The sequence below is a fragment of the Rousettus aegyptiacus genome, unplaced genomic scaffold (genome assembly GCF_014176215.1).
Source record: "Rousettus aegyptiacus isolate mRouAeg1 unplaced genomic scaffold, mRouAeg1.p scaffold_m13_p_4, whole genome shotgun sequence".
NCBI classification, from domain to species: domain Eukaryota; kingdom Metazoa; phylum Chordata; class Mammalia; order Chiroptera; family Pteropodidae; genus Rousettus; species Rousettus aegyptiacus.
The window spans coordinates 124531783-124555120 of record NW_023416307.1 but is presented as its reverse complement, the minus strand read 5'-3'; the positions used below and the strand labels follow the sequence as shown (position 1 = coordinate 124555120).

The 23338-nt window shown below is 42.2% G+C and overlaps 1 protein-coding gene across 1 annotated transcript; it reads left to right on the top strand.

Moving 5' to 3' along the window:
- Positions 1-577: 577 nt before the first annotated feature.
- TRIM42 (tripartite motif containing 42) lies at positions 578-23327 on the top strand. Its single transcript, XM_016141852.2, has 5 exons — positions 578-1090; positions 5123-5820; positions 10221-11044; positions 14222-14446; positions 23057-23327. Exons 1-5 carry the CDS (start codon positions 750-752, stop codon positions 23141-23143), a joined length of 2175 nt encoding a protein of 724 aa, XP_015997338.1. The 5' UTR covers positions 578-749; the 3' UTR covers positions 23144-23327.
- Positions 23328-23338: the final 11 nt, after the last annotated feature.

Sequence of the window (23338 nt, the reverse complement as noted above, 5' to 3'; positions counted from 1 at the left end):
GTCACAGTGACGTATGCATGAAGCCTCACGAAAATCAGCAGTGACGATGCAACAACTGGCAGACTCGGTGACTACTGATAGAAGTGCCTAAGTGAACTAATACCTTTTTTCTCCATTAATTCTTTCTCCAAATGGCGATTCTCTTTAAATGTGGCATTGCTATTATTTGTAAACACCGTACTTTGTCCATCAAATAAAAGTTCTATCAATACAGAAAAAGCCCAAGGAAAGGAACATCATGCCAGTCTACTTTTCCAATTAATCATAACCCAAGCCTTTCAGCATATAAGGATATATCCTCAAATCGACTTGTCCAATTGCAGGGAAAGCACCAAGCAAAGAGAAATAGCTTCTGAAATCCACCCTATAGCTCGAAAAGTGGCAAGTGACAGCTAACCCTCCAGGATGCTCATTGCCTTAATGCTCCTTGGGGCTGGTCCTGTGAAAGCATGGCATGTCCATCAGTCCACCAGCCACTAACCCCCAGATCTCACCCTCCCACCTACCCAGCCTAGTGAGATGTGATGGGGAGACAGGGATTGTGACATAAGAAAATGGCCTCAGGCTGATAAATGTAAAAGCCAGCCCATGAGCTTCCTAGGAGGGACACGGCCTGTGAAGGCCTCATAACAGCCAACCTCTTGCAACCTCCAAGCTGACAGCCCCATCAAGGAGAAGAGGAAGCCCTCCGAGGGAGAATTAACAGCAAGATTCCAGTAGAATAGAGAAGGTGCAATCATGTAGGAGCCATGGAGACTGCTATGTGTGTTTGCTCTCCATGTTGTACATGGCAGAGATGTTGTCCTCAATTATGTTCCTGTCTGTGCTGCAAGTTCATCTTCACTTCGGAGCGGAACTGCACCTGCTTTCCCTGCCCGTACAAGGACGAGCGGAACTGCCAGTGCTGCCACTGCACCTGCTCCGAGAACCCCAACTGCCACTGGTGCTGCTGTTCATGGGCCAATGACCCCAACTGTAAGTGCTGCTGCACAGCCAGCAGCAACCTCAAGTGCTACTACTACGAGAGCCGCTGCTGCCGCAATGTCACCATCACGTTTCACAAGGGCCGCCTCAGGAGCATCCATACCTCGTAAGTGCTAGGCGCCCAATGTGGGCCACACTGGCTCAGGAAAGCAGTGGGGTCCACAGGGCAGGCCAGTACCCCTGTTCTGAGTTCACTTCTCTATCTGAAAAAGAAAGGAGGCCAAGAATTCTGTAGTAATTAAGTGTGTCCTATACAGCTCTTAACCGCATTTAGATCTGAGTTCTAAATCCAAGCTCCAGCAGCTGTGTGAATGAACACTGTGGTCTCCTGAGCCTCAGCTCTCTCTGTACCAGTCAATACTCAGTGCTTAAGCAACTTGCCAGGCACTGCCTGTGTGACTCCATGTAACCCTCATCCCATGCCTACTCTACTAATAAGAAAACTGAGCCACTAAAAGGTTAAGTTAGTTGCCCAGGATCTTCCAGCCAGTCAGGTGCACTCAGGATTTGAATGCAGAGTCTGTGTTCCTTACTTTAAAATGCTCTACTGAAAAACAGAGAGAACAACACTTGCCTTGATTCAGTGGGCATGAGGATTAATGCATGTGCTTTGTAATCTGTTATGTCAGCGGTCCCTAACCTTTTTGGCACCAGGAACCTGTGCTTCTATGAGAATCTAATGTCTAATGATCTGAGGTGGAGCTGAGTCAGTGCTGCTAGCTGGGAAGCATCTGCAAATACAGATGATGCTTCACTTTCTTGCTCACCACTCACCTCCCGCTGTGCACCCAGTTACCAACAGGCCATGGACAAGTACTGGTCCACGGCCCGGGGTTTGGGGACCCTTGCGTTATGTGATATAAAAATATAAATTGCTCATACTCTTCTTTCTCTGAACTCTTGATATCTGCAGTACTTATTAGAAAAATAATCACTTCCACAAGCCACTTTAGACTCCCATGGCCAACATAAGGACACCAGGCAGCTTTGTACTCCCGCCAGCTTTCTCTTTGTTCCTATCCAGAGGTCTTGGCACTGAGGGTTTCAGTCACTCTTTGGGGCATTAACTCTCTGTGTCAGGCATCGAATATCCTCTTCCTGCCTTGACTAAACCAGTCTTTTTATGCCACCTGTGAGAAGAGTCTGGAGTACTAGAGACAGACTCCTTAGGGGAGGAAAGATTAAATTAGCTCAGTACTATGACAGGATCTGGAGAGTAAGGTTGAAAGCCTTTCAAGTTTGGAAAAGCAATTCTGTGAGAAAAGGTTCAGTGAATTCAGGGGGAAAATATGATCCATCTTGCCATTAAGCACTTAGTAGATGCTTAGTAAACATTACTCTGCTTGTGGACCTCTCATTGTCCTTGCATGAATACAGAACCCAGGGGTTCTGGATGCAGGCCCAGAAGTTCTAAGGTGCAGAAAGTAGTGTCCACATTTATCTCTGCTCAACTTCCCATTTTCTGATCATCAGCCAGGAGAGTCACTGGGACTATTTCAACAGGGGAGAGATGACATCGGTACTTTGGGAAAATGCCTTAAGCCAGTAACTCCCAAATATTGCATTGGAATCACTGGGGGATCTTTAAAAATAAAAATACTGATACCTGGCTCCCGCTCCCAGACATTCTGATTTTATTAGTCTGGGGTATGGTCTGGGCATCAGAATTGTAAAAGCTCCCACCCCACACCCAGTGATTCTAAAATGCAGAATGGTCTGGAAGGGACAGGAGGAAAACGAGAACCTAGGTGCAAGGAGAACAGGCCTGAATTTAGAAGAGGGAGAAAGCCATGCAGAGGAGCACAGGCCGGATATCTCAGCAAGAAGACAAGGCTGCTTGGGCTAGGGGACAGTTTTGGCATGGAACCATGACCACCGAATGACCACATTTAAGCCTGAGGCTTTGAGAAAATGGTCAAATGCTATTGCAAGTGTCAGGAGGTTGGCCCTGGGTGCACTGAGGCTTATGGCTTTTCCTGGTTTCTGAACCACTGCCTCCCCTGTTCCTCACCATTACTTCCTGCTCAGCAACTTGCTTATCCTGTCTCACTCTGGTCTCAATCACCCTTCTCTGCCTTACTCATCATCTCTTTTTCTCACTTCCTTTTCCACCACTACCCCAGCTCCCTGAGCCATTCACACCTGTCTCTTAGCTCTGCCCTCTCTTTCTCTTCCCCCAACACCGCCTACCCTCCCTTCTTCTTTCTGATTTCTCATGCTGTCTCCCTTTATATTACACCCTGATTCTGAGAGGTCCACCTTACCAAACTAGAAAGATCCATTGAGGTACCATGTGTATAATGGACCTGGACCTCCCCGTGATCCCTTCAGGGCCCAGGCAGGTGGCTGGAAATGTGGGAAAGGAACAGGGGTGAGAACCCTGAGGCCTGCCAGCTTGGAGCCCAACATCCAAATGGTAAGGGATGAGCATGTCAGGTGCCTCGGTCTCCACAAGGGGCACTTTCTGTCACCACAGGGGCACTCCATTCCAGTACACTTGGGCTGCACCTTGGACTGTCTGGTCCCTGAGACATGGGTGTCTGACCAAGGGAACTGGGAAAGAGACAAGGGCAAATACAGACCACAAGAAGTCAAAAGCAGAAGAGAACACAGCCACAATGTTCAGATCAACACCGAAAAATATAACTCACGTGAACAGAGGCAAAGAGATAGAGTCAAAAATTGTATATCTGTCGACATCCCACAGCTAATTCATTTATTCATAAACAGCTTTTGTCCTGATTATAGCTTCTTAGAACATGCACTTGAATTTTACAAGTATGCCCTTACTTTATCCATAGTTCTTTAAATACATGAAATCAGCCTCAGATATTAGACAAATAAAGCACACACACGCACCCACAAACAGTAGAAGCACACGCTTTTCATGCTCTTGATTATTGTTTTCCTCTACTGCGGACATTAAACAGCTAATAGTAGAGGGCGGTAATTACAGTGGCCACATTTATAAAATGTTAACTAGGTACTAGCAGTTAAGCACTTCTCATAGATTATCTCGTGCTCATAGATTATCTCATGTAGACTGTAAAATTCTCATAAAAGTAGTATTGTGAGCCTTGATGTATAAATGAGGAAACAGAATGAGAGAGGTTAAGAAATTCATCTCAAAGGTGCAACTCCACAGTGGTGCATTCCATCATGTGCAATCTGCTTAGACCCTTAATTCTTACTTGTCTAGTGGTGAGACACACAAGTTTTAGGCTTGGCTCAGAGACTGGCCTCCTGGTGTCCAGGGAAGGATGCTATCCATCCTCTTCTGGGTTCTATCCTACACTAATAATAATGATGCCAATGCCCTCCAGGAAAAACCCACCAAGAATACACCTTTAACTGGATGAGATTGGATTTGTTGCCAAATCGCGACAAGTGAGAACATACACTATGGTTAAGTGTGAGATGTCTCAGTAAGGCGATATCAAGAGGTTATTATAGGATTTAGGCTCACATTAGGTGAGGATGCGGGGATAAATCTCCTATTTAGTATCTTAATAAATCTTGTCTAGAAGGTGGGAAGACCAGAGGGAGCCTGATGCTATATCTGGTGAAAAAGCAGCAGTCACTCCCATCAACCAGGAGAGGAGATGTTTGGTCATTTGCGTGATTTGGACTACGAACTTGCTTTTGTCTAAGTTCAAACATGAACTTAGCTTTGCTCTATCACAGTCCCAGAATGGCCTTGTCTAGTGCTGATATTCTGTGCTATTATTTGGCCAACAGAATCCCAAGGCCCAGCTGACAGTGTCAGCCCAGTCTGGCTGCTTTTTTTCTTGCTCAAAAATAACAACGAGCAGTTGTACGGCACTTACTGAGATCCAAGGACTACTCTAAGGCCTTGCAGGTATTAAATTCAATTGCAACCCTCTCAAGTTCTCTAATGTGGGTACTAATTTTATAATGAGGAAACGGGCAGAGAGAGAGAGGTTAATTAACTTACCTGAGGTCACCTAATAGATAGTGAAGTCAGGTTCAGAATCCAGGCACCCTGACACTGAGCCCATGCTCCTGGCCATGACAGGGGACTGCCCCTCAGTGGCCCTCCTATTCGGGAGGCTGAGAAATGGAACGAGCTCTGAAGCTCATGTCCTAAAGCTCTCCCTGTGTCCGCTTCTCCTTTCAGCTCCAGGATGGCCCTGCGCATCGGGGGCAGCGATACACAAATGGATGAGGTGAAGACGATGTCAACGAACAGCCACCTAGTGGACCATCTCTCGTGCCCCATGTGCAACCGGCTGCGCCTGCACTCGTTTATGCTGCCCTGCAACCACAGCCTGTGCGAGAAGTGCCTGCGGCAGCTGCAAAAGCACGCCGAGGTCACCGAGAACTTCTTCATCCTCGTCTGCCCGGTGTGTGACCGCTCGCACTGCATGCCTTACAGCAACAAGATGCAGCTGCCCGAAAACTACCTGCGCGGGCGCCTCACCAAGCGCTACATGCAGGAGCATGGCTACCTCAAGTGGCGCTTTGACCGCTCCACAGGACCCATCCTCTGCCAGGTCTGCCGCAGCCGGCGCATCGCCCACAAGCGCTGCATCACCTGCCGCCTCAACCTGTGCAACGACTGCCTCAAGACCTTCCACTCAGACGTGACCATGCAGGACCACGTCTTCGTGGACACCAGCCCCGAGGACCAGGACGAGAGGATCTGCATCCAACACCCATCCAGCCGCATCATCGAGTACTGCCGCACCGACAACCAGTTGCTCTGCACCTTCTGCAAGACCGCATTCCACAACGGCCACGACACCGTCAGCCTCATCGACGCCTGCTCCGAGAGGTCCGCCGCACTCTTCAGCGCCATCGCCAAATTCAAAGCAGGTCCTGGTCCCCTTCTCTCCCTTCCAGCATAACTCGTAGTTCGAGAACTGATGGGGAAGACGGCTTGGGGTAATCTGGTTAGTGAGAGCCTTGCCTCCGCCTGGTGGAGCTTCGCTAGAAGCACTGGGAAGCACTGAGCTAGGCTGTAAGTGGTTGGATTGGTGTCCACACCTCGCAACTACCACTAGCCGCTTAACCATCCTGTGCCTTGGCTTTCTCATCTATAAAATGGGGATAATAGTATAACTCTCTCGTTGGGTGATTGTGAGGATTTAATGAGTTATACTGTGTGAAGCATGCGAAAAAGAAAATCTGGCACATAAGAAGTCCATAAAGATTATATAATTTTAGCTATAATCTTCATGACCTTGAGCCTCATTTTCCCCTTTGGAAAATGAAGGATGAATTTGATCCTGTCATATCCTGGAGTTCTGTGAGCCTTTTCTAAGGTATTTTGTCACTAAAGTTGGATTTCTGTAGTTTTCCCATTTACAGAGGGAAAGATTTAAGTCAATGTTAAGAATTACCTCAATTTTAATTTTTTCCTGATGGATTTTACCCTAAACTTGCAAGCGGTAAAGTAAATGAACTGGTAGTAAACACATAATAACAGGAAAATTCAGAAATAGTCAATAATGTTCTGATCCACAGCTTGTTTTCCCTCTGCATGCCTGCTCACCGTAATTTTATATCGGCTACACATAATACAGTTTTAGTTTCTATAAGGGAAACTGACCTTAGTCCATGATGGAACCCAGTACAATAATATATGGGGTTCAGCAAAGAGCCCCATAATTTCTGGGTGTGCATCCACCTGATGAGACATAAGTATTGTCCCTGGGAATAACTCCTTTGTTAGAGTCCTACTTTGCCTAGACCTTTTAGATAAATTATGCCTACTCTTCTTAATAATCCCTACAGTGGAGGCATTAAAATTCCCTCCATGGAAAAGAAAAGTGGGGTTCCAAGAAATAATTGGCACAAGGCAGCTAATAAAAGACAAGCCCAATCTATCCGCCCCCAACATCCATGTTCATTTCACAATATTCATTTGATAGCCTCTGTGCTGAACAGTGACCAGATCCTAAAGACAGGGATTTAAAAACACCAGCTACAACCACCACCATAACCCGTGGCCTATTTCCTTAAGAAGTGGCCTACAGTCAAGTGACCAAAGTGAACCAGATCAAGCCAACCCTTTCCTTTTTCAGATTGTTCAGCGTCCGTAGTATAAACGTATGAAAAGGAGGCAGTTTTCCTCTGAGCTACACAGGAAGGTCCCATTAGACATAGAGTTGGGTCAGAGATGGACTTTGCTAAGTATGTCACCCAGAACCTCTCACCAGCATGAATATTTTAGGAATACTGTGATATCTCAATTGCCCCATACCTGGAAGCATTGTTTGTCAATTGACATTTGTTCAGTTTCGGAACCACCACCAAGAAAAGCCTCTGTATTAAAGAAACCCTACAGGATTCACATTGCCAAGCAAATGTGTAGCCCCTTTGGTTCCTAGAGCATTTTCTCAAGGTGGGACTCACTGCCTGGGCACAGCTGGTCTCTGGGCCCTCAGCACGGGGAAAGGGCTGCTGCCTGTAACTTGCTGTGACCCCCATGCAACCATAGAAAGCCTGGATATTTAGCACAATAATTTTCTCAGAGTTTATATCACCTAAAAGTCAGACAGTGAAGTTCAATTCAGGGCAAGGGGACACCAGTGCAAATACCAGAGAGCCCAGAAGTTGCAAAGGGGGCAGGGACCACCTTCATGGAACATCCATTTGGATATAAGAATTTAGCCTTTCCATGCTTGCTAAGGAAACAAGCAAAACAAAATTTTTAATAAAAATTTTTTTAACCAGGGTTCAAATTTGCTCTTAAAGATTCAATTCGCTTTCTGGGGAGATGCCATAAATCTGCATTTAAAACAGATCTCCAGGTAATTCAAAAACAGGGATCTGAGAACACAATTTGAAAAACTCAGCCCTGGAGAGACCTTGTTTGTGCTGAGAGTTTAAAGCAATTGGTGTCAACCCCAGCTGCACACTGACACTGCCTGGGAAGCTGTACTAACTAGGACCCAGCAGTGGCGGCCTCACCTGGGAGCTTGTGAGACTGCAGAACCTCAGGCCCCACCCCACCCAGATGGCATGGGAATCTGCATTTTAATAAGATCCCCAGAAGATTCTCTGGATTAGTTCTAAACCTAGCAGCAAACTGAGTCACCTGAATTGCTGAGCCCTAACTCAGGCCAATTCAGAATCTAAGCAGGTGAGGCCAAGAGAAGAGCATTTTTATAAAATTCCCTTAGGTGGTTCCAGTGCTCACAGAAGGCTGAGAACCACAGCGGAGCATTTAAGAACATAGGCTTTGGCATTAGACAAATAAAATTATGGACAGGTCCTGGTTCCTCCTATTTACTTGCTGTGGGACACTGGACAGTCGTTGTTTAACCTCCCTGAGCCTTAGTCTCCTCATCTATAAATGGGAACAATATCTTCTTCACAGAAAGATATGTGTACTATATGATAATATATGGACATAATCTATCATTATGTGTAATATATGGATCTGGTCCATAATAAATGTTTAATAAGTAACATCTATTTTTAAGCATATTGCCTGAGAGAGGCCTTGATTTGACTTTCCTCTAAGACCAGCTCTTGCAAAGCTGCCATATTTGTAAGGGCAGCGAGTAGGAGGCAGCTTCTGGCCTCCTCTGTCCTTTCGTTTCTCCTACTGCTGCCTATTTCCCCCTCATCTATTTTTATCCTGCCTCTCCTGACTCTGTTCTACTTAAGCTTAACTAATCTCTAATAAAGCAAAAAAATTTCCTACCCAAGTATCTTTAACAGTGAGTAACTATTGAATAGTCAAAGAAAATAATGCATAAAGTGAAATTTCAGCTGCCATAAGTCACAAGAGGGTTTGCATGTGGGGAGGGCAGGGGGCACTTCTCAGCACCACTGCAACCACATTTTCGTAGTTTCCTGTTCAGCCCCCATCTACAACACCCCCTCATCCCTTCTGGGCCAGTGTGAGGAAGGAGGTGGGCAAAGGAAATGGAAGCTTCAGAAAGTAGACCAGAGAGTGACACCCTAAAGATGTTAGATAACGGGACAGCATGGCTTTCACACAACAAACACCTTCTGAGCACCACTATCACCCTAGTTATAACAGTAACCAAGATAACCATGGTCCCTGCTCATGGTCTGACAGAGCGCTAGGGTTCTCTTACTCAGGTGTGTATCATTGTTACAATGGCCACCACTCACAGAGGTCCAGCTCACCACGGACCCAGGGCCATGTTAAGAACCACCTACAAAAAGACTTGGTCACCCCCACTCCTGAGTAAAATTTGGTGGATTGTAGCGCATCAATTCACTATAGAATTTGCCTTCCAAGGGGAGAAACTTATCTTAGAATAGGCTACAGAAGGCTGACATGTCTTCAAATTGCTTCCTGATCCCTAAATTTCCGTAAAGCCAACAAAGGTACCCATTTCACAGATGGAGACATGCTACGTACCACCTTATCAGCGTCCTCTGTGCTATCGGATTTATCAGTGTCCCAAGCATCGACGCCCTCTCATATTCATGCCTATATCACTAGTGCATAGAAAGGCATGCCCATGAAACACATATCCAGTCAGTGTTTGTCAAATAAGTGCACTTAAAATCCAAATACCATGTGAGAGGATGCAGGATGAATTGGATTCTCCTTGAAGTATAATAGCAGACCGTTTAATTAGCAGGAAGTGGGAGAAAGGCAAGAGAGGGAGCATAGCTGAACCCAAGAGAGTGGAATCCCCCAGTGGAGAAAAAGGGCATGTGAAACAGCCACAGAGAAGGAAAACTGTGCCGATGTCCCACTAAAACTGTGCCGAGGGCTGGGTTTTTGGTGAATAAGGCATGACAGCATTTAGAAATAGTCATTAGAAATTTAGTTCTTTCTCCTACACCTGCAAAAGCTTAGCTTTCACACAAGGAAAACCACTTTGTGACATTACATCTTCTCAAGTTCAATTTGCTGAAAAGTGAAGTCTGGTGAAAACTAATATCATGGGTAGCCCTGAACTTCCAACTTCAGACCAAAGGCCACGGGGATTACTATTATAATATAGAAGTATACCAGGGAAGGGTGACTGTTATATCTAAGGGATATATTAGAGAAGAAGGAAGAGACAGGTGTACTGAGGGAAGCCAAATGCCTTTCACAAACCATTTTATGAAATGCATTCTAGTGTGTATCAGCCCAGCTACAGGTGTCTCCCCTCCCACCCCCCACCTCACCCCCTACTTCCTTGGAGTCCAAGGTAATTGGCTCCAGTTTACTACTGGCTTTGACATCTGGCGAGATGAAAACTTTAACTGAAGTAACTAACTTCGTTGTTTTGCAGTCCGCTATGAAATTGATAATGACCTGATGGAATTCAACATTTTAAAAAACAGCTTTAAAGCTGACAAGGAAGCAAAGAGAAAAGAGATCAGAAATGGATTTCTCAAGCTGCGCAATATTCTACAGGAAAAAGAGAAATTGATCATGGAGCAGGTAGAGAATCTAGAAGTGTCCAGGCAAAAGGAAATTGAAAAATATGTGCAAGTCACAACCATGAAAGTAAATGAAATGGATGGCCTGATCGCCTACTCCAAGGAAGCCCTGAAGGAGACAGGCCAGGTGGCGTTCCTGCAGTCTGCCAAGATTCTGGTGGAACAGATCGAGGATGGCATCCAGAGCACCTACAGGCCTGACCCACAGCTCCGGCTACACTCCTTGCACTGCATGCCCTTGGACTTTGCTGAGCTCTCCAATGCCATCCATGACCTCTTCCCCACAGGACCCAAGAAAGTATGCTCCTCAGGGGACTCCCTGCCCGCCCCGTATCCCATACACTCAGAAATGATGATGGCCAGGAAGGTCACTTTCAGCACCCACAGCTTTGACAACCACGAGATATACCAGCGAAGCACCTCTTTGTTGTCCTTCAATACCACTGGCAATGAGAAGGCCAAGATGGGTTTGGAGGCCAACGGGCGAGCCCAGTCAGCCGCACCCGCCAAACCCACAGATGGCCTCTACACCTACTGGAGCGCAGGGGCAGAAACCCGGTCTGTGCAGAACAGCGGCAGTTTCCACAACTGGTACTCATTCAACGATGGCTCCGTGAAGACCCCAGGCCCAATTGTTATCTACCAGACTCTGGTGTATCCCAGAGCTGCCAAGGTAAGAATAGGGTCTGGGCCCCGTGGGGAAGATGGGAGGATGTGGGGTACTGAATGGAGGTGGGTAGTCAGGAAGAACTGCACTTATCACTTTGACCTCTAGGGTCCAGTCACTCAAATCTGCTCCTCTGGACTCTTTGTGGTCAGCCCATTCAAAAGGGATAAGTTCCTGAAATTTTAAGTAGCCCAAGACTGGCTTAAAGCTAACAAGGTGTCTAACTCATAGTAGAAATATATCTGAAATTTCCAACCCCACTTCAAAGGCAACTTCTCTACTGAAAGAGAACCCAATTTGGGAACCAAAGTAATTTGAAGAGACTGCTGGGAAAGTCTAATATTTCCCAGAGGAAAGCCTGTTAATAGTAGAAAGAGCACAGAAATTGGTACAAGAAATGCAGGTTGCATTACCTATCGGCTATGATTTTTCTAAATCGCTAACTTTTTTAAAGAAAACACCCAGACTCTCTATGATTCGGAAATATTGGAAAGATAATCCTCAATGGAATTCCAATTCTTTTCTCCTGAGATTCAACTTTTTGGGGGGAGGGTGGGGAGGTGTCTTTCACAGACCTCTATTATTGCCATCACCTGGTTTCAAGGGACACGACTCCTCCATGACCTCTTGTCCTAAATAGACAAATAGCCTTTCCCTTAACATTCCTTTCAAATTCAGCTGAACTTAAATTGAACTGTGTATAGAATACTTTATTAAACTTCAAAGAGGAAAAAAGATTAACATGCAACTAGATATTCTATTAGACAATATCTTGCCTCCCCCTGAGCTCCTTACAGGGAGATCCCCTAGGCCAGCCCATGGCCTGCTTCCATGTGGCAGAGCCCATCTTTTGCTCCCATAATCTGAGAACATTCCCAAAGACTTTTAGCATCCTTGAAGTCTAAACTAGTAGTGCTCAAATATGAATGTGCACCTGGGGATCTTGTTAAAATGCAGGTTCTGTTTTAGTGAGTCTCAGGGGGATACGAGATTCCAGGTGTTGATGCTGTTGCTGGTCTGCAGGTCACACTTTAGTATCAGGGGTCTTTAAACAAGAAAATGAAAGCCAGACGCTGACCAAGCTTTAATTTTCCATTCTCCTGAAACATCACAATCTATATTTTGTCTATAAATGACATCAAGAATAACCTTATGTTGGAACATAGAGCATGCCCTCCTATGGACCATCAGACACAGCAGAATATCTCTGCCCTTCACGTAATAGAGGCCCACAAATGAGCAGCTGGATCTACATTTCCAAATGATACTAATCAGCAAAGCTTGCAGTGTGCGTGACATTAGCCCAGGGATGGCATTAGGTCTCACCAGCATGTAACTCAGACCTCTCAGGAGGCTGGCAGGATCTTGCTCTAGAGGGGAAGGACTAGTGATGTCTGCTCTCTACTTGGGCGTGGAGAGCAATTGCACCATGCCACCTATTAGTAGTCCCCGGATGAGCTCAAGAAAGGAGCCTACACAGGAGCCTTGACTTGATAGCCTAGTCAAGTCATTAGCTATCAAGAGAGGACACTTGAACTTAATTGCATACAGTAGTATTGATGTAAAATACCCTTGATCCCTATTTTAGGATTACGGAATGGAATTCGCACAGAAATCACAGTGCTCAGTAAGGCACTGATGGAAAATAAAATCTGTGTTGATCTCTCTCTCAAATGATGGTTAACTAACAGTCCCCGTTAAGCTTTCAGCATAGAAAATATTCTTAAAGTTGGCATTATAACTTGGTATCTTAATAATCCTAAAGAGGTTTTTTTTAATATATAAAAGCTCAACTTTATTTTTAGAAATTCCTCCCTAGGAAATGACAAAAAATTCAAATGAGGATTCGTGCCCAAAAGTGTTAGTTGCACCATTATTTGTTTAAGTATAAAATTAGAAAACAACCCAAAATCTAACTCTGAGTGGTGAACACACAATGCTATATATATATATGACATACTATTGAATTATACACTTGAAACTTATTGGATTTTATTGATCAATGTAACTCCAATAATGTTTAAATAAATAATAAATAAATAAATAAATAAATAAATAAATAAAATTAGAAACACCCTAAATGTTCGATTATAGAAGGATTAAATCATTTATGGGGCAGTGGTATTTTACTGAATTTTTAATAATATAGGAAAATTTATAATATATCATAAGTTTTAAAAAAGCAGGAATCAAAGCAATTTAATCTAAATTATGTATATTTGTGTGTTCATGCATCTATCAAAATTAGAAAAATAATGAATTATTAACTAAATTGTGGGATTATAAGTGATGTATATTCTCTTCCCTTATGCTTTTTCTGTATTTTCCAAGTATTTTACATCGAGTATGTTTGTTCTGATAATTAGGAAAAATAAGTTAATATTTATGAATAAGTTACATGAACAACAAGTTTTAAATGTGTAAATAAATAAAAATAATTATGAGTGAACTTTGTAATTTCATAAAGTTAAAATATTATACTGGTTAGAATAATTATTAATTAATTTTATAACTATAATAACATTTACATTTATTGAAGTTTAAATGAAGCATGCAATATCTATTAAAATACAATTATTTTAAAATATTTATATACCAGGTACAATCTGCTAATTGTTACTTGTTAATATATCTCTTCCCTAGAGCTGATATTTTGTTTTGGGTATGAATGTATAATCTCCATTACTAAGTCATTTCATCTCTCTGGGATTCTATTTTCTTGTATGTAAAATAGAGAGTTGGAATATATACATTTTTCACCTTCTAGGATTCTGTGATTCCAGTGGTATTTGCTAAATGTAACCTTTCTGAGTGGCAACTATAAAATGGGATAATAAAATCTCCCTCCCAGGGGATTGTGAGGACTGAATGAGCTAGCCATGTCTGACATAGAATATGATGCACAACAAGTGTTTAGTAAATGGTAGCTACCCTGGTTAGTGGTGTCAGGAGGACAGCAGGGAACCCAGAGGAGCATTCCGCTGTTCCTGGAATACATCACAAGCATCATGTCAGGCCTCATTGTGCAGGCTGCCAAGACCTTTGCACAAGGTCTAATTCAAAGTCTTCAGCACCTAGAGGAGATGGGGTCACCACACAGATAGATAGTCAATGACACAGATCTTTACGGGAAAACTGAAAGCCATGCAGTGGGACCACACCCATATGTTCATTTCTTCATAGGTTTACTGGACATGCCCAATGGAAGACGTCGACTCTTTTGAGATGGAATTCTATGAACTCATTACTTCCCCTCCTAACAATGTGCGGACGGAGCTCTGTGGACAAATTCGGGACATAATGCAGCAGAGTCTGGAGCTGCACAACCTGACCCCCAATACTGAGTATCTGTTTAAAGTCAGAGCCATCAACGATAATGGTCCTGGGCAATGGAGTGACATCTGCAAGGTACTATATACATTATTTCTTTAAAAGCTCTGGATGTAGGTCTGTTAGGATGATCCTGTGATCACGAAACCCACCATGTGACTGTGCCCCCCACCCTCGCCATCCCAGAAAATGTGTTAACTCAAGGCCAGAGAGAGGGCTGTTGGCTTCAACTGACTTTGCAAATGAGGCCCGAGAATTGTTAGTTCGGTTTGATTCAAAAACATTTGTGCTAGGCATTGGGTTAGGTTGTAGAGATTCAGAGGAAAATAAGACATAATCCATGCCTTTGAGGAATTCAAGGTCTAGTAAACAAGTAATCAGAGTGTGAGGACAAAAAAAAAGTTACATGTTAGCCCCAGCGGTGACTCAAGGCAAGGATAAGGTGCCAGATTTAACAAACGCAAATACAGGATGCCCAGTTCGATTTGAATTTCAGGCTAATGACATGTAATATTTTTTAGTAGAAGTATGTCCATGCAATATTTGGAGTATAATTATGCTAAAAATATATATATTTATTTATTGTTTATGTGAAAGTCAAGGAAGAGCCACTGGGCAGGTCAGGACAGAGTCCATAAAAGATGGTATAAGATTATTCCTGTCTTCTTTGTGATGCAAGACTAATTCTTCTTTATATCCCTAGGTACAACCTGCTAATTAATATACAGCAGGACACACGTTCATTAGTATAATTTTATTGGTATTCACAGGAGAAAGGGAGGAAAAATATCAAGAGTGCACAGAACTATCTTACTTTATAACCATGATGGTACTCTTTGGAATCAGAGTAGATTATGTCTTAATTGGGGATTCTCTAGAAGAAATGATAGTCCATCCACTTCAGCTTTTGAAAAGAGAAATTTATGATACAGAGAGGGGAGTCTTATGAGACCACTTCCAGCCAGGGCATGCATCTGATACCGGGGGAACTGGAAAGACATTTGAGTCTCTCTCTCTCTCTCTCTCTCTCTCTCTCTCTCTCTCTCTCTCTCTCTCTCTCTCTCTCTCTCTCTCTCTCTCTCTCTCTCTCTCTCTCTGTCTCTCTCTCTGTCTCTCTCTCTTTCTCTTTCTCCTCTTTCTCTCCCCCTCCCTCATTCCTTCCCTTCTTCCCTCCCTCCTTCCCTCTCTCTCATCTGAATCTGCACCATTTTCAGCTCTCCTTTAGTTTTTCCTCCCTAAACTCAGCTTGCATGTGGTTTTGGATTGTCATCGTCCAACCTCTGTAGGACCAACATAATCTGACTAGCAACACTCCCTTTGTCTCCAGTCAAATATTTGCAGAAGAGATTCTGATTGGTTGCTACCTCTAGTGATAAAGGAAAGCAAGAGGTAGTGTGGGGCCAGGATTTTGCTGTTGGTCATCTACCAGTAGCAAGCTTTCTGAGGGTGGGGGCTCTCTACTCCATCCTGCTTGCCAGCTCCAGATGTCATGTTCTCCTTCTGGAGCCCAGAACTCAAATGTACTCCCACTCCCACCCCCAGAGGTTGGACACCTAGGAAGGAAGTAGGATGAGAAGGTCAGCCTGGCTGCTGCTCCTGCTATACCCCAGCCAGTCGCCTGTCATTCATTTGCCCCTGAGCCCTTCTCGTTGATACTCCTCTCCAGAGCCTGGAACACCGACAGCTGCGACCACATTTTTGCAGCATGTCCATTTGACCACGAATTTTTCCCTTCAATCCAATTCCATCTGCCTTCTCATTTTTAAAAAATTCCTCAAAACTGTCTTGCCCAAGAAGAGCACTCAGTTCTGTTACTTTTTTTTTTTTCAATGTATCTTCTGTCACTTTTAGATACTAGGAACAAAGATGGGGGTGGAAAACTGAAGTATGTTGACTTTCTTAAGTAAATGTTTTGTCATCCCTCTTAAACTCTGACTCCTTGAGAACAAAATTCATGTCTAATTCCTCTTTCTCTCACAATGCTTACCACAGCACTGTGCCTATAGCAGGCTCTTAATGGTTATTGAATGAATAAATGAGTGAAAATGTGACCAAACAAATGAATATATGAATGAATGTCTAAATTAAAGAGTGAAGAAATAAATTGATAAACAAAATTAATAATTACAAAGTACCAAAAGATGCCTGAAAGCTGTTAAGGGTTTTATACAATCAGTCAAGAATAACATTCCCCCTGAAATTGTGTTTATGCAATTAATTCATACTCCCTGTAAGGGAAGGAAACTCATTGCAGTCCCTTTGCTTTTTAGCACAATTTTTAAATGAGCAGACCACTAATTAATGAGGTTTTCTGGAAGCTTCATTTTTATCAGAATCACAGAGCTGCAGTATAGATTTTTCCTTCAGAAGTAATTCTTCCTCCCTCTCTGTGATTATATTAGCATTCCAGGGGAAACGCTGGTTTCTTTAACATTTGTCAGGATTTGCATAAGTAAAGGCTTCAATTGCAAATGAAAATAAGATGGTGTGTTTGAATGACATTTATAAAGCTTCATAAAAATAATGACTTCAGCTCTTTACTATAAAATCGAAAAATTTTTCCTCTGGCAACAGTTTTGTGCAGATATTCCTAAAAGATTTCATTTAAAATGATGTAATGAGGCAGCAGAATCATTTCTTATCAAAAATGCAATATTTTTATCATATATACTTTTGTAAAGGAAGTGGAATAACACCTTTTGTATTTGATTTTCATCTGTAGCTTGTTGATTTTTTTAAGCGATTTTATTTGAAGTATAATACATAAAGTATGAAAGTGAAATTTAATACTTTTTAAAGGTCTCATTTATTGAAGATTAACTCTGTGTCTGACACTATAGTCATCATCACTGGTCATCCCAACCACAAGAAAAGTGGCAGGTGGTGGCCTCCATTTTATGGGTGAGAAAACTGAGGCTCAAAGACAAAAGTGTCTGGCCTCATGTAACTTGAAGGAGTTGAGTGGGAAAGTAGGCCTCATCCAAAGCAAGAGCTCATTGTCCCCTTGCACCATAATCGGATGCAGGGTGGGCTCGGCCCTGGGGACCTACCCGGCACCTCACTCTGGGAGAACGTTGTCAAGGTCAACAGCAGAGAAAGCTGGACTTTTGTTTTTGTGAGAGGCAAAATTATGCATTGGAAAGAACACTGGACGTGGGTTGATGTAACTAGGTCCACGCCCCAAAGCCACCAGACTGTAAGCTATCTGAGGACAGGCACCAGGTCAGCCTTACTTACTCTCTTGGTCCACAATCTCCAGCTGAGAACTTCCAACATCTAAGACCCTAATAGATATTTTTGCAGAATTCGAGCAATGCGTTTTTAGGCAAGTCACATACCTATTGGCCTCAGTTTCTCCTTCTGCCCTTCCTCTCAACCTCAGTGTATCTGCTGACCACCATCCCCTTTCTGAAAACAGTTTCCTTACTCTGGTTGTCTCCCTCTGACTTCAAATCTCAGCTGATTTCCAGGAAGTCTTCCCATGATGAGTCTAACTTTCCACCTGTGCACTGGTTTCCTGTCGCTCTTGTTAACAAACTAGTGTCTTAAACAATACAAATGTCCTTATTATCTAACAGTTCTGGAGATCAGAAATCCAAAATGGTTCTCACTGGGCAAAATCAAGATGTTAGCAGGGCTCTTTCCTTCTGCAGGCTCCAGGGGAATTTTTATTTCCTCCCTTTTCCAACTCCTAGCAACAACCCACATTCCTTGGCTCATGGTCCCTTCCTCCATTTTCAAAGCCAGCAACACTAGACTGAGTGTTCTCACACTGCCATCTCTCTGGTTCTCTTCTGTCTCCCTCTTCCACTTTGAAGGACTCTTACAATTGCGGTGGACCCACCTGTCACAGGTTCCAGCAATTGGGAAGTGGGCATCTTTAGGGGGCCATTATTCTGCCTACCGCAGTCTATAAATTCATACTATTCTGGGTCTTTCCGTGTAGCTCTTCAGGAAGTGAACCCCCCCTGCTCCCACCCATTGTCTTAAATTCCTTCTCAGTCTGTACTGGTGTGCCCCCCACCCCATGTGCTCAAAAAGTAGTCTTGCTGGCTACCCTGAGTCTCTGCGGTGCTATTACCTTCCTGCTCAAGCTATGCTCAGAATGGAACTCCAGCCACAGAGCAAGGCTGTCCAGTCTTCCTGGGCATCTTTCCTTGGTTTCGTGAAAATCTCCCTTCTAGTTTATCCTTTGTCCCTACTGCAGACCCTCTGCCTAGGCTGAGATGCACATCTTAGGGGTTGGGGTTGGAAGACAATCTGAGTGACCGACACTATTTTACACTTGGAATAACTGCCCCAAACCTATCTCACACCAAACAGTCCTTGATCCCTCATAAAGACAGAATACTATTGGGGTTGCTCTGCAGATGGGCTTGAGCCCTAGACTTAGCATAATTTAGGCCCAAGCTAGACTTATTATTTTTAACCTCATATGCAGAAGGTTGAATTAATTGTACACCTCAGTTCATGGTCCATTATCAAAACTGGTCTATGCAAGGCCCTTTTCTTGCTTACGTATTTATTCCCTTTTATGAGCATTCCTCCCTAGGCATCCATTTTAATATGTTTTATGTATATCTTGTTGCTTTTATGTATCCTATATGATGTATGCTGTTTTAAATGTGTTATTAACTTACACAAATAGTATTGTCTTGCATATCTTACTTTCTTACCTTTTTTCCTTAAACCCTATATTTTTATGATCAATTTATGTTGCCATGCACATTTAGTCCCTAACTACTAATGCCACTTTACCCTTCACAATGTGCATTTGTTCACCACATTTTACTTGTCTATCCTGCTAGGATGAACACCTGGATGACTTCTAATAATGCTGTAGTGAACAGCCTCTTTTATGACACCTTGTGTATAGGATGGGGATGTAAGTTTGCCAGGGCTACCATATCAAGATACTATAGACCAGGTGGCTTGAACAACGGAAACTTGTTTTCTCACAGTTTTGGAAGCCAGAAGTCCAAAATCAAAGTCTTGGCAGGTTTAGTTTCTGCCAAGACCTCTTCCCTTGGCTTGTAGACATCTGCCTTCTCTCTGTGTCCTCACATGGCCTATTCTCTGTGCGCATTCACCTCATATGTGTCTCTGTGTGTCCAAATTAATTTTCTCTTCTTTTTGGACACCAAAGTAAATTAGGGCCAACCATAATAAGCTCATTTTAACTTAATTACCTCTTTAAAGTCCCTATCTCCAAATACAGTCACATTCTGGGGTACTGGAGGTAGGATTTCGACATATGAATTTTGGGAGGACACAATTCAGCCTTACCACACATATACCATGAGTGAAATTGCTGGGTTTTAGAGTATGTGCCTACTTAATTTGACTGCATGCATGCACACTTCCATAGGGAATGAATGAAGTCCTCTATATTCTGAGCCCCACCTACATTTGGCATGATCCAATTTTCTACTATTTTGCTAGCCCAATAGGTATAAAGCACTATATCCTTAGTGTTTTAAATTTTATTTCATATGCTTGTTAGTTTCAGAATTTCCTCTTCTGTAAATAGATTGCTAATATTCATTGCCTGTTTTTCTATTTCATTTTTCTTTTTCCAGATGATTTGCAGGATGTCCTTATATAGCCTAAATAATGATTTTAGACATTACTAATATCTTCTTCATTCTGACATTTGTCTGTTAACTTTGTTCATAGTGTACCTCATGAAACAGCAAAGATCTTCCATTTTGATATGCTCAAAGTCATGAATTATTTTTTTCCTTATGGTTTGACTTTTTTGAAGTTTTATTTAAAAAGTCCTTCCAAACGCTTAGATCACAAAGATGACCTTCCACATATTCTTTTGTTAACTTTATAGTTTCACCTTTCAAATTTAGGACTTCAATCCAGAGTCTACCTTTGTAATTAGTGCTAGATATGGATACACTTTTTGAGCCAGCTAGTAAGCCAGTTTTCCCATATCATCTACCAAACAATGTCTTCTCCATTAGTACACAATAAAGGTGCCACTCTGATCTTATATTAAGTTCCATAAATTGAGGGATGTGTCTCTGAACTCTCTATTGCATCTCATTGGTCTACTTGTCTGTTCTTATGTGAGTACCACACTAGTTTTATATTATTCTTTAACCTCAGCTTTGCACTAGCTCCTAATGATCTGCTAAGGTAAGTCTATCCATTACCCTTCTTTCTTTTTTAAGGTTTATTTATCCAATCATAGAAGTGTATTCCTTCATATAAATCTTGGAGTAAGTAAATTGAATTCCTAAAAAAAATAAAAATAAAAATAAAAAATCCAAATAAAATTTGATTAGGAAGGCATTGAGTCTCTAAATTAATCTGAAGACAATAGATATTCTTATACTATGTCTGAACATTTATTCAAATCATTTTCTGTGAGCTTTACTAGGGCTTTTAAGTTCTTCCCATAGAAGTACTACATTTTCCTGGTTAAACCAGGTAATTTATAGACTTTGTTGATATTACGAATGTTATTTCATATTTGATATTTTCTAATGTATTGCTGGTTCAGAGTAAAAACTATTGATGTTTGTAGGTTAATCTTGATTCCAGTAATTTCAATAAACTCTCCCATTTTTCTGAGAGTCTATGTTGATTCTGCTTGTTTTTTCAAGGCATATGATCTTATCATTTATAAATAATAATAATTTTATCTCTTTATGTACAATCTTTGAACCTCTATTTCTTTTTTCTTCCCTTATAGCTTTGGCCAGGGCATTGGTCCTACAGAAATGGTAGTTGCGATAGCTGATATCACTGTCTTATTCCTGATCTTAACATTTCTCTATTAAGCTATGATGATTTTTAATTCAGTTTTTGTGCTATATAATCCTTATTAGATTAAGGAAATTTTCTTTTACTTCTAAATTGCTGAGAGCTTGAGCAACCTTATGAATTTTTTTTTGCATTATTGGAGATAATTATGTGATTTTTCCCTTTTAGACATTAAGTGAATTACATTGATTTGGTGATGTTAAACTCTACTGTCATTGATGAAATAAACCTTATGTAATCATGTAGTATTATTTTTAATATATTTTAATAAATATTTTTTCATACTTGGTTTTAGCTCATATTTTGTTTTGTTTTATTGCAGCTATAGTCTTAAGTGAACTGGACCTATAATGTTTTGCTTATATTATTATTATCTAGTTCTTGAATCAATATTTTACCATTTTGAAAAAATGAGCTAGGAAGCTTTTGCTCTATATTTTCTAGAACAAATCTTTCTTAGAGTTTGGTAAAATTCATTTGGAAAACCATCTGTGCATTTTGGGCAGGGAAGGCTATGTCAATTCAGCTTTTTTAATATCTCAAGTTCTGTCCTCTGTTCCTTCTGTCCTGTTTCATCTGATCTCCTCGTTACTAAGCACACGACAGTCCACATTGTCCCATTCACATATCGCACACAGTCTTTATCTCTAGAGATCCTGACTCGTTTTAAGGCAGAACTCAAATCTCCTATTTTTTATGAGTCGGTTCCCAACACCTCACAACACTGTTACCCCTTCCTCACTGTCCCCCGATAGCTCTGTGTGCACACCTTACATTATTTATATTGCCTTTATCAGGGTTATTTCTATGTATTATCTCTATTTTTATCTGGCAATGGGTAATCTAATATCATGTATATGATATAATCATTACCTTGAGTGAAGCCCTGTTTTCTCTAAAACAAAATAAATTTTGTAAAACTAGAGAACATAATGGTAATAAGTGTCTATTTTTTTTGTCCTTTCCTTTTGAATACAAATATAAAAAGTTGGCAGTTTTGTATATAGAGACTTTGTACTTTGTATGACCATCGATCTTCACCATCCAAACCCTACCCCTACCCCATCTGTTCCATGATTCCTGATTCATCTAGACAGAGCCCACTGACCCAGTGGGCCGTCTCTCATCTCAGAGTCTCAACCCTATTTCCTAAATGCCTCTTCGGTAAATGTATTTTGGGAAGGAACAGGAATACTGCCAGACCAGAGATATGGGGAAACCCACCACCTCTAAGGTAAGGCATGGAGATTCATATCTATGTTGAACTGGTGAGACCTCTAGGAGGGTCCCGATGCCCAGTGCAACCCGCTTTTTCTGGGTAGCACTGACCATTCAACTGCGATCAAAGAGAGTATGAAGCATCAGAGAGAAACAGCTCGCAGATCTATAAAATATGGTTATATTTACCTTTCATCCACTTTTCTAAGAAACTTCTCTTTACCATAACCAAAATTAGAATTACAGAGATAAAGATCTGTTTGTTACTCCCCCACACCCCAATCAAGCTGCTTGCAGTCAGGTAAGAGTCAAATACATTCGCTGAAATTTGCAAATAATAAGAGCTGTGACGGAAGCAGGGGGTTACTTTATGGTGAAGCCCATCTCGGGTCACAGCCCCAACACTGTCATCAGCTCTCAGTCACATGAGGTACCTTACAGGAAGTGGAACATGGTCTATGAAATCCCAATCTCACCACATAGTAGCTGTGGGACTTTAGAAAAGTTATTCAGTCCTTCTGGGCCTTAGTTTCTTCATCTATAAAATGGGATTGGTGTTACTTGCCTCGTGTGGTTGTCGTGAGTTGTTAATGAGATGATGTGTATAGTAGCTGGCATGCAGTAGGGGCCAAGTTTCTGGGAGCTGCTATTTCCCTTGTGGCTGGCGCCATGGCTCTCTGCTTCTGATTGCAGGTGGTAACACCAGATGGACATGGGAAGAACCGAGCTAAGTGGGGCCTGCTGAAGAATATCCAGTCTGCCCTCCAGAAGCGCTTTTGAGCCCCCTCACAGAGCAGGCAGCAACCTCTGAGACGCACCACAAAGTAGACATATATATATATACACACATATGTATATGTATTTTTCTCACCACATTCTTCAGTGAGGTTGCAGACAATGTTCCTGGAATCTCTGAGCTGTTTCAGCAGGAGTCTTCTAAGAGCTAATAAAAGGAAAGGCCTGATGTCATAGCTT

Coding starts and splice junctions, on each gene's coding strand:
- TRIM42 (XM_016141852.2), top strand. CDS start 750: ATGGAGACTGCTATGTGTGTTTGCTCTCCATGTTGTACATGGCAGAGA. Junction 11,045..14,221: donor TGTATCCCAGAGCTGCCAAG/GTAAGAATAGGG, acceptor ATTTCTTCATAG/GTTTACTGGACATGCCCAAT. Junction 14,447..23,056: donor AATGGAGTGACATCTGCAAG/GTACTATATACA, acceptor TTCTGATTGCAG/GTGGTAACACCAGATGGACA.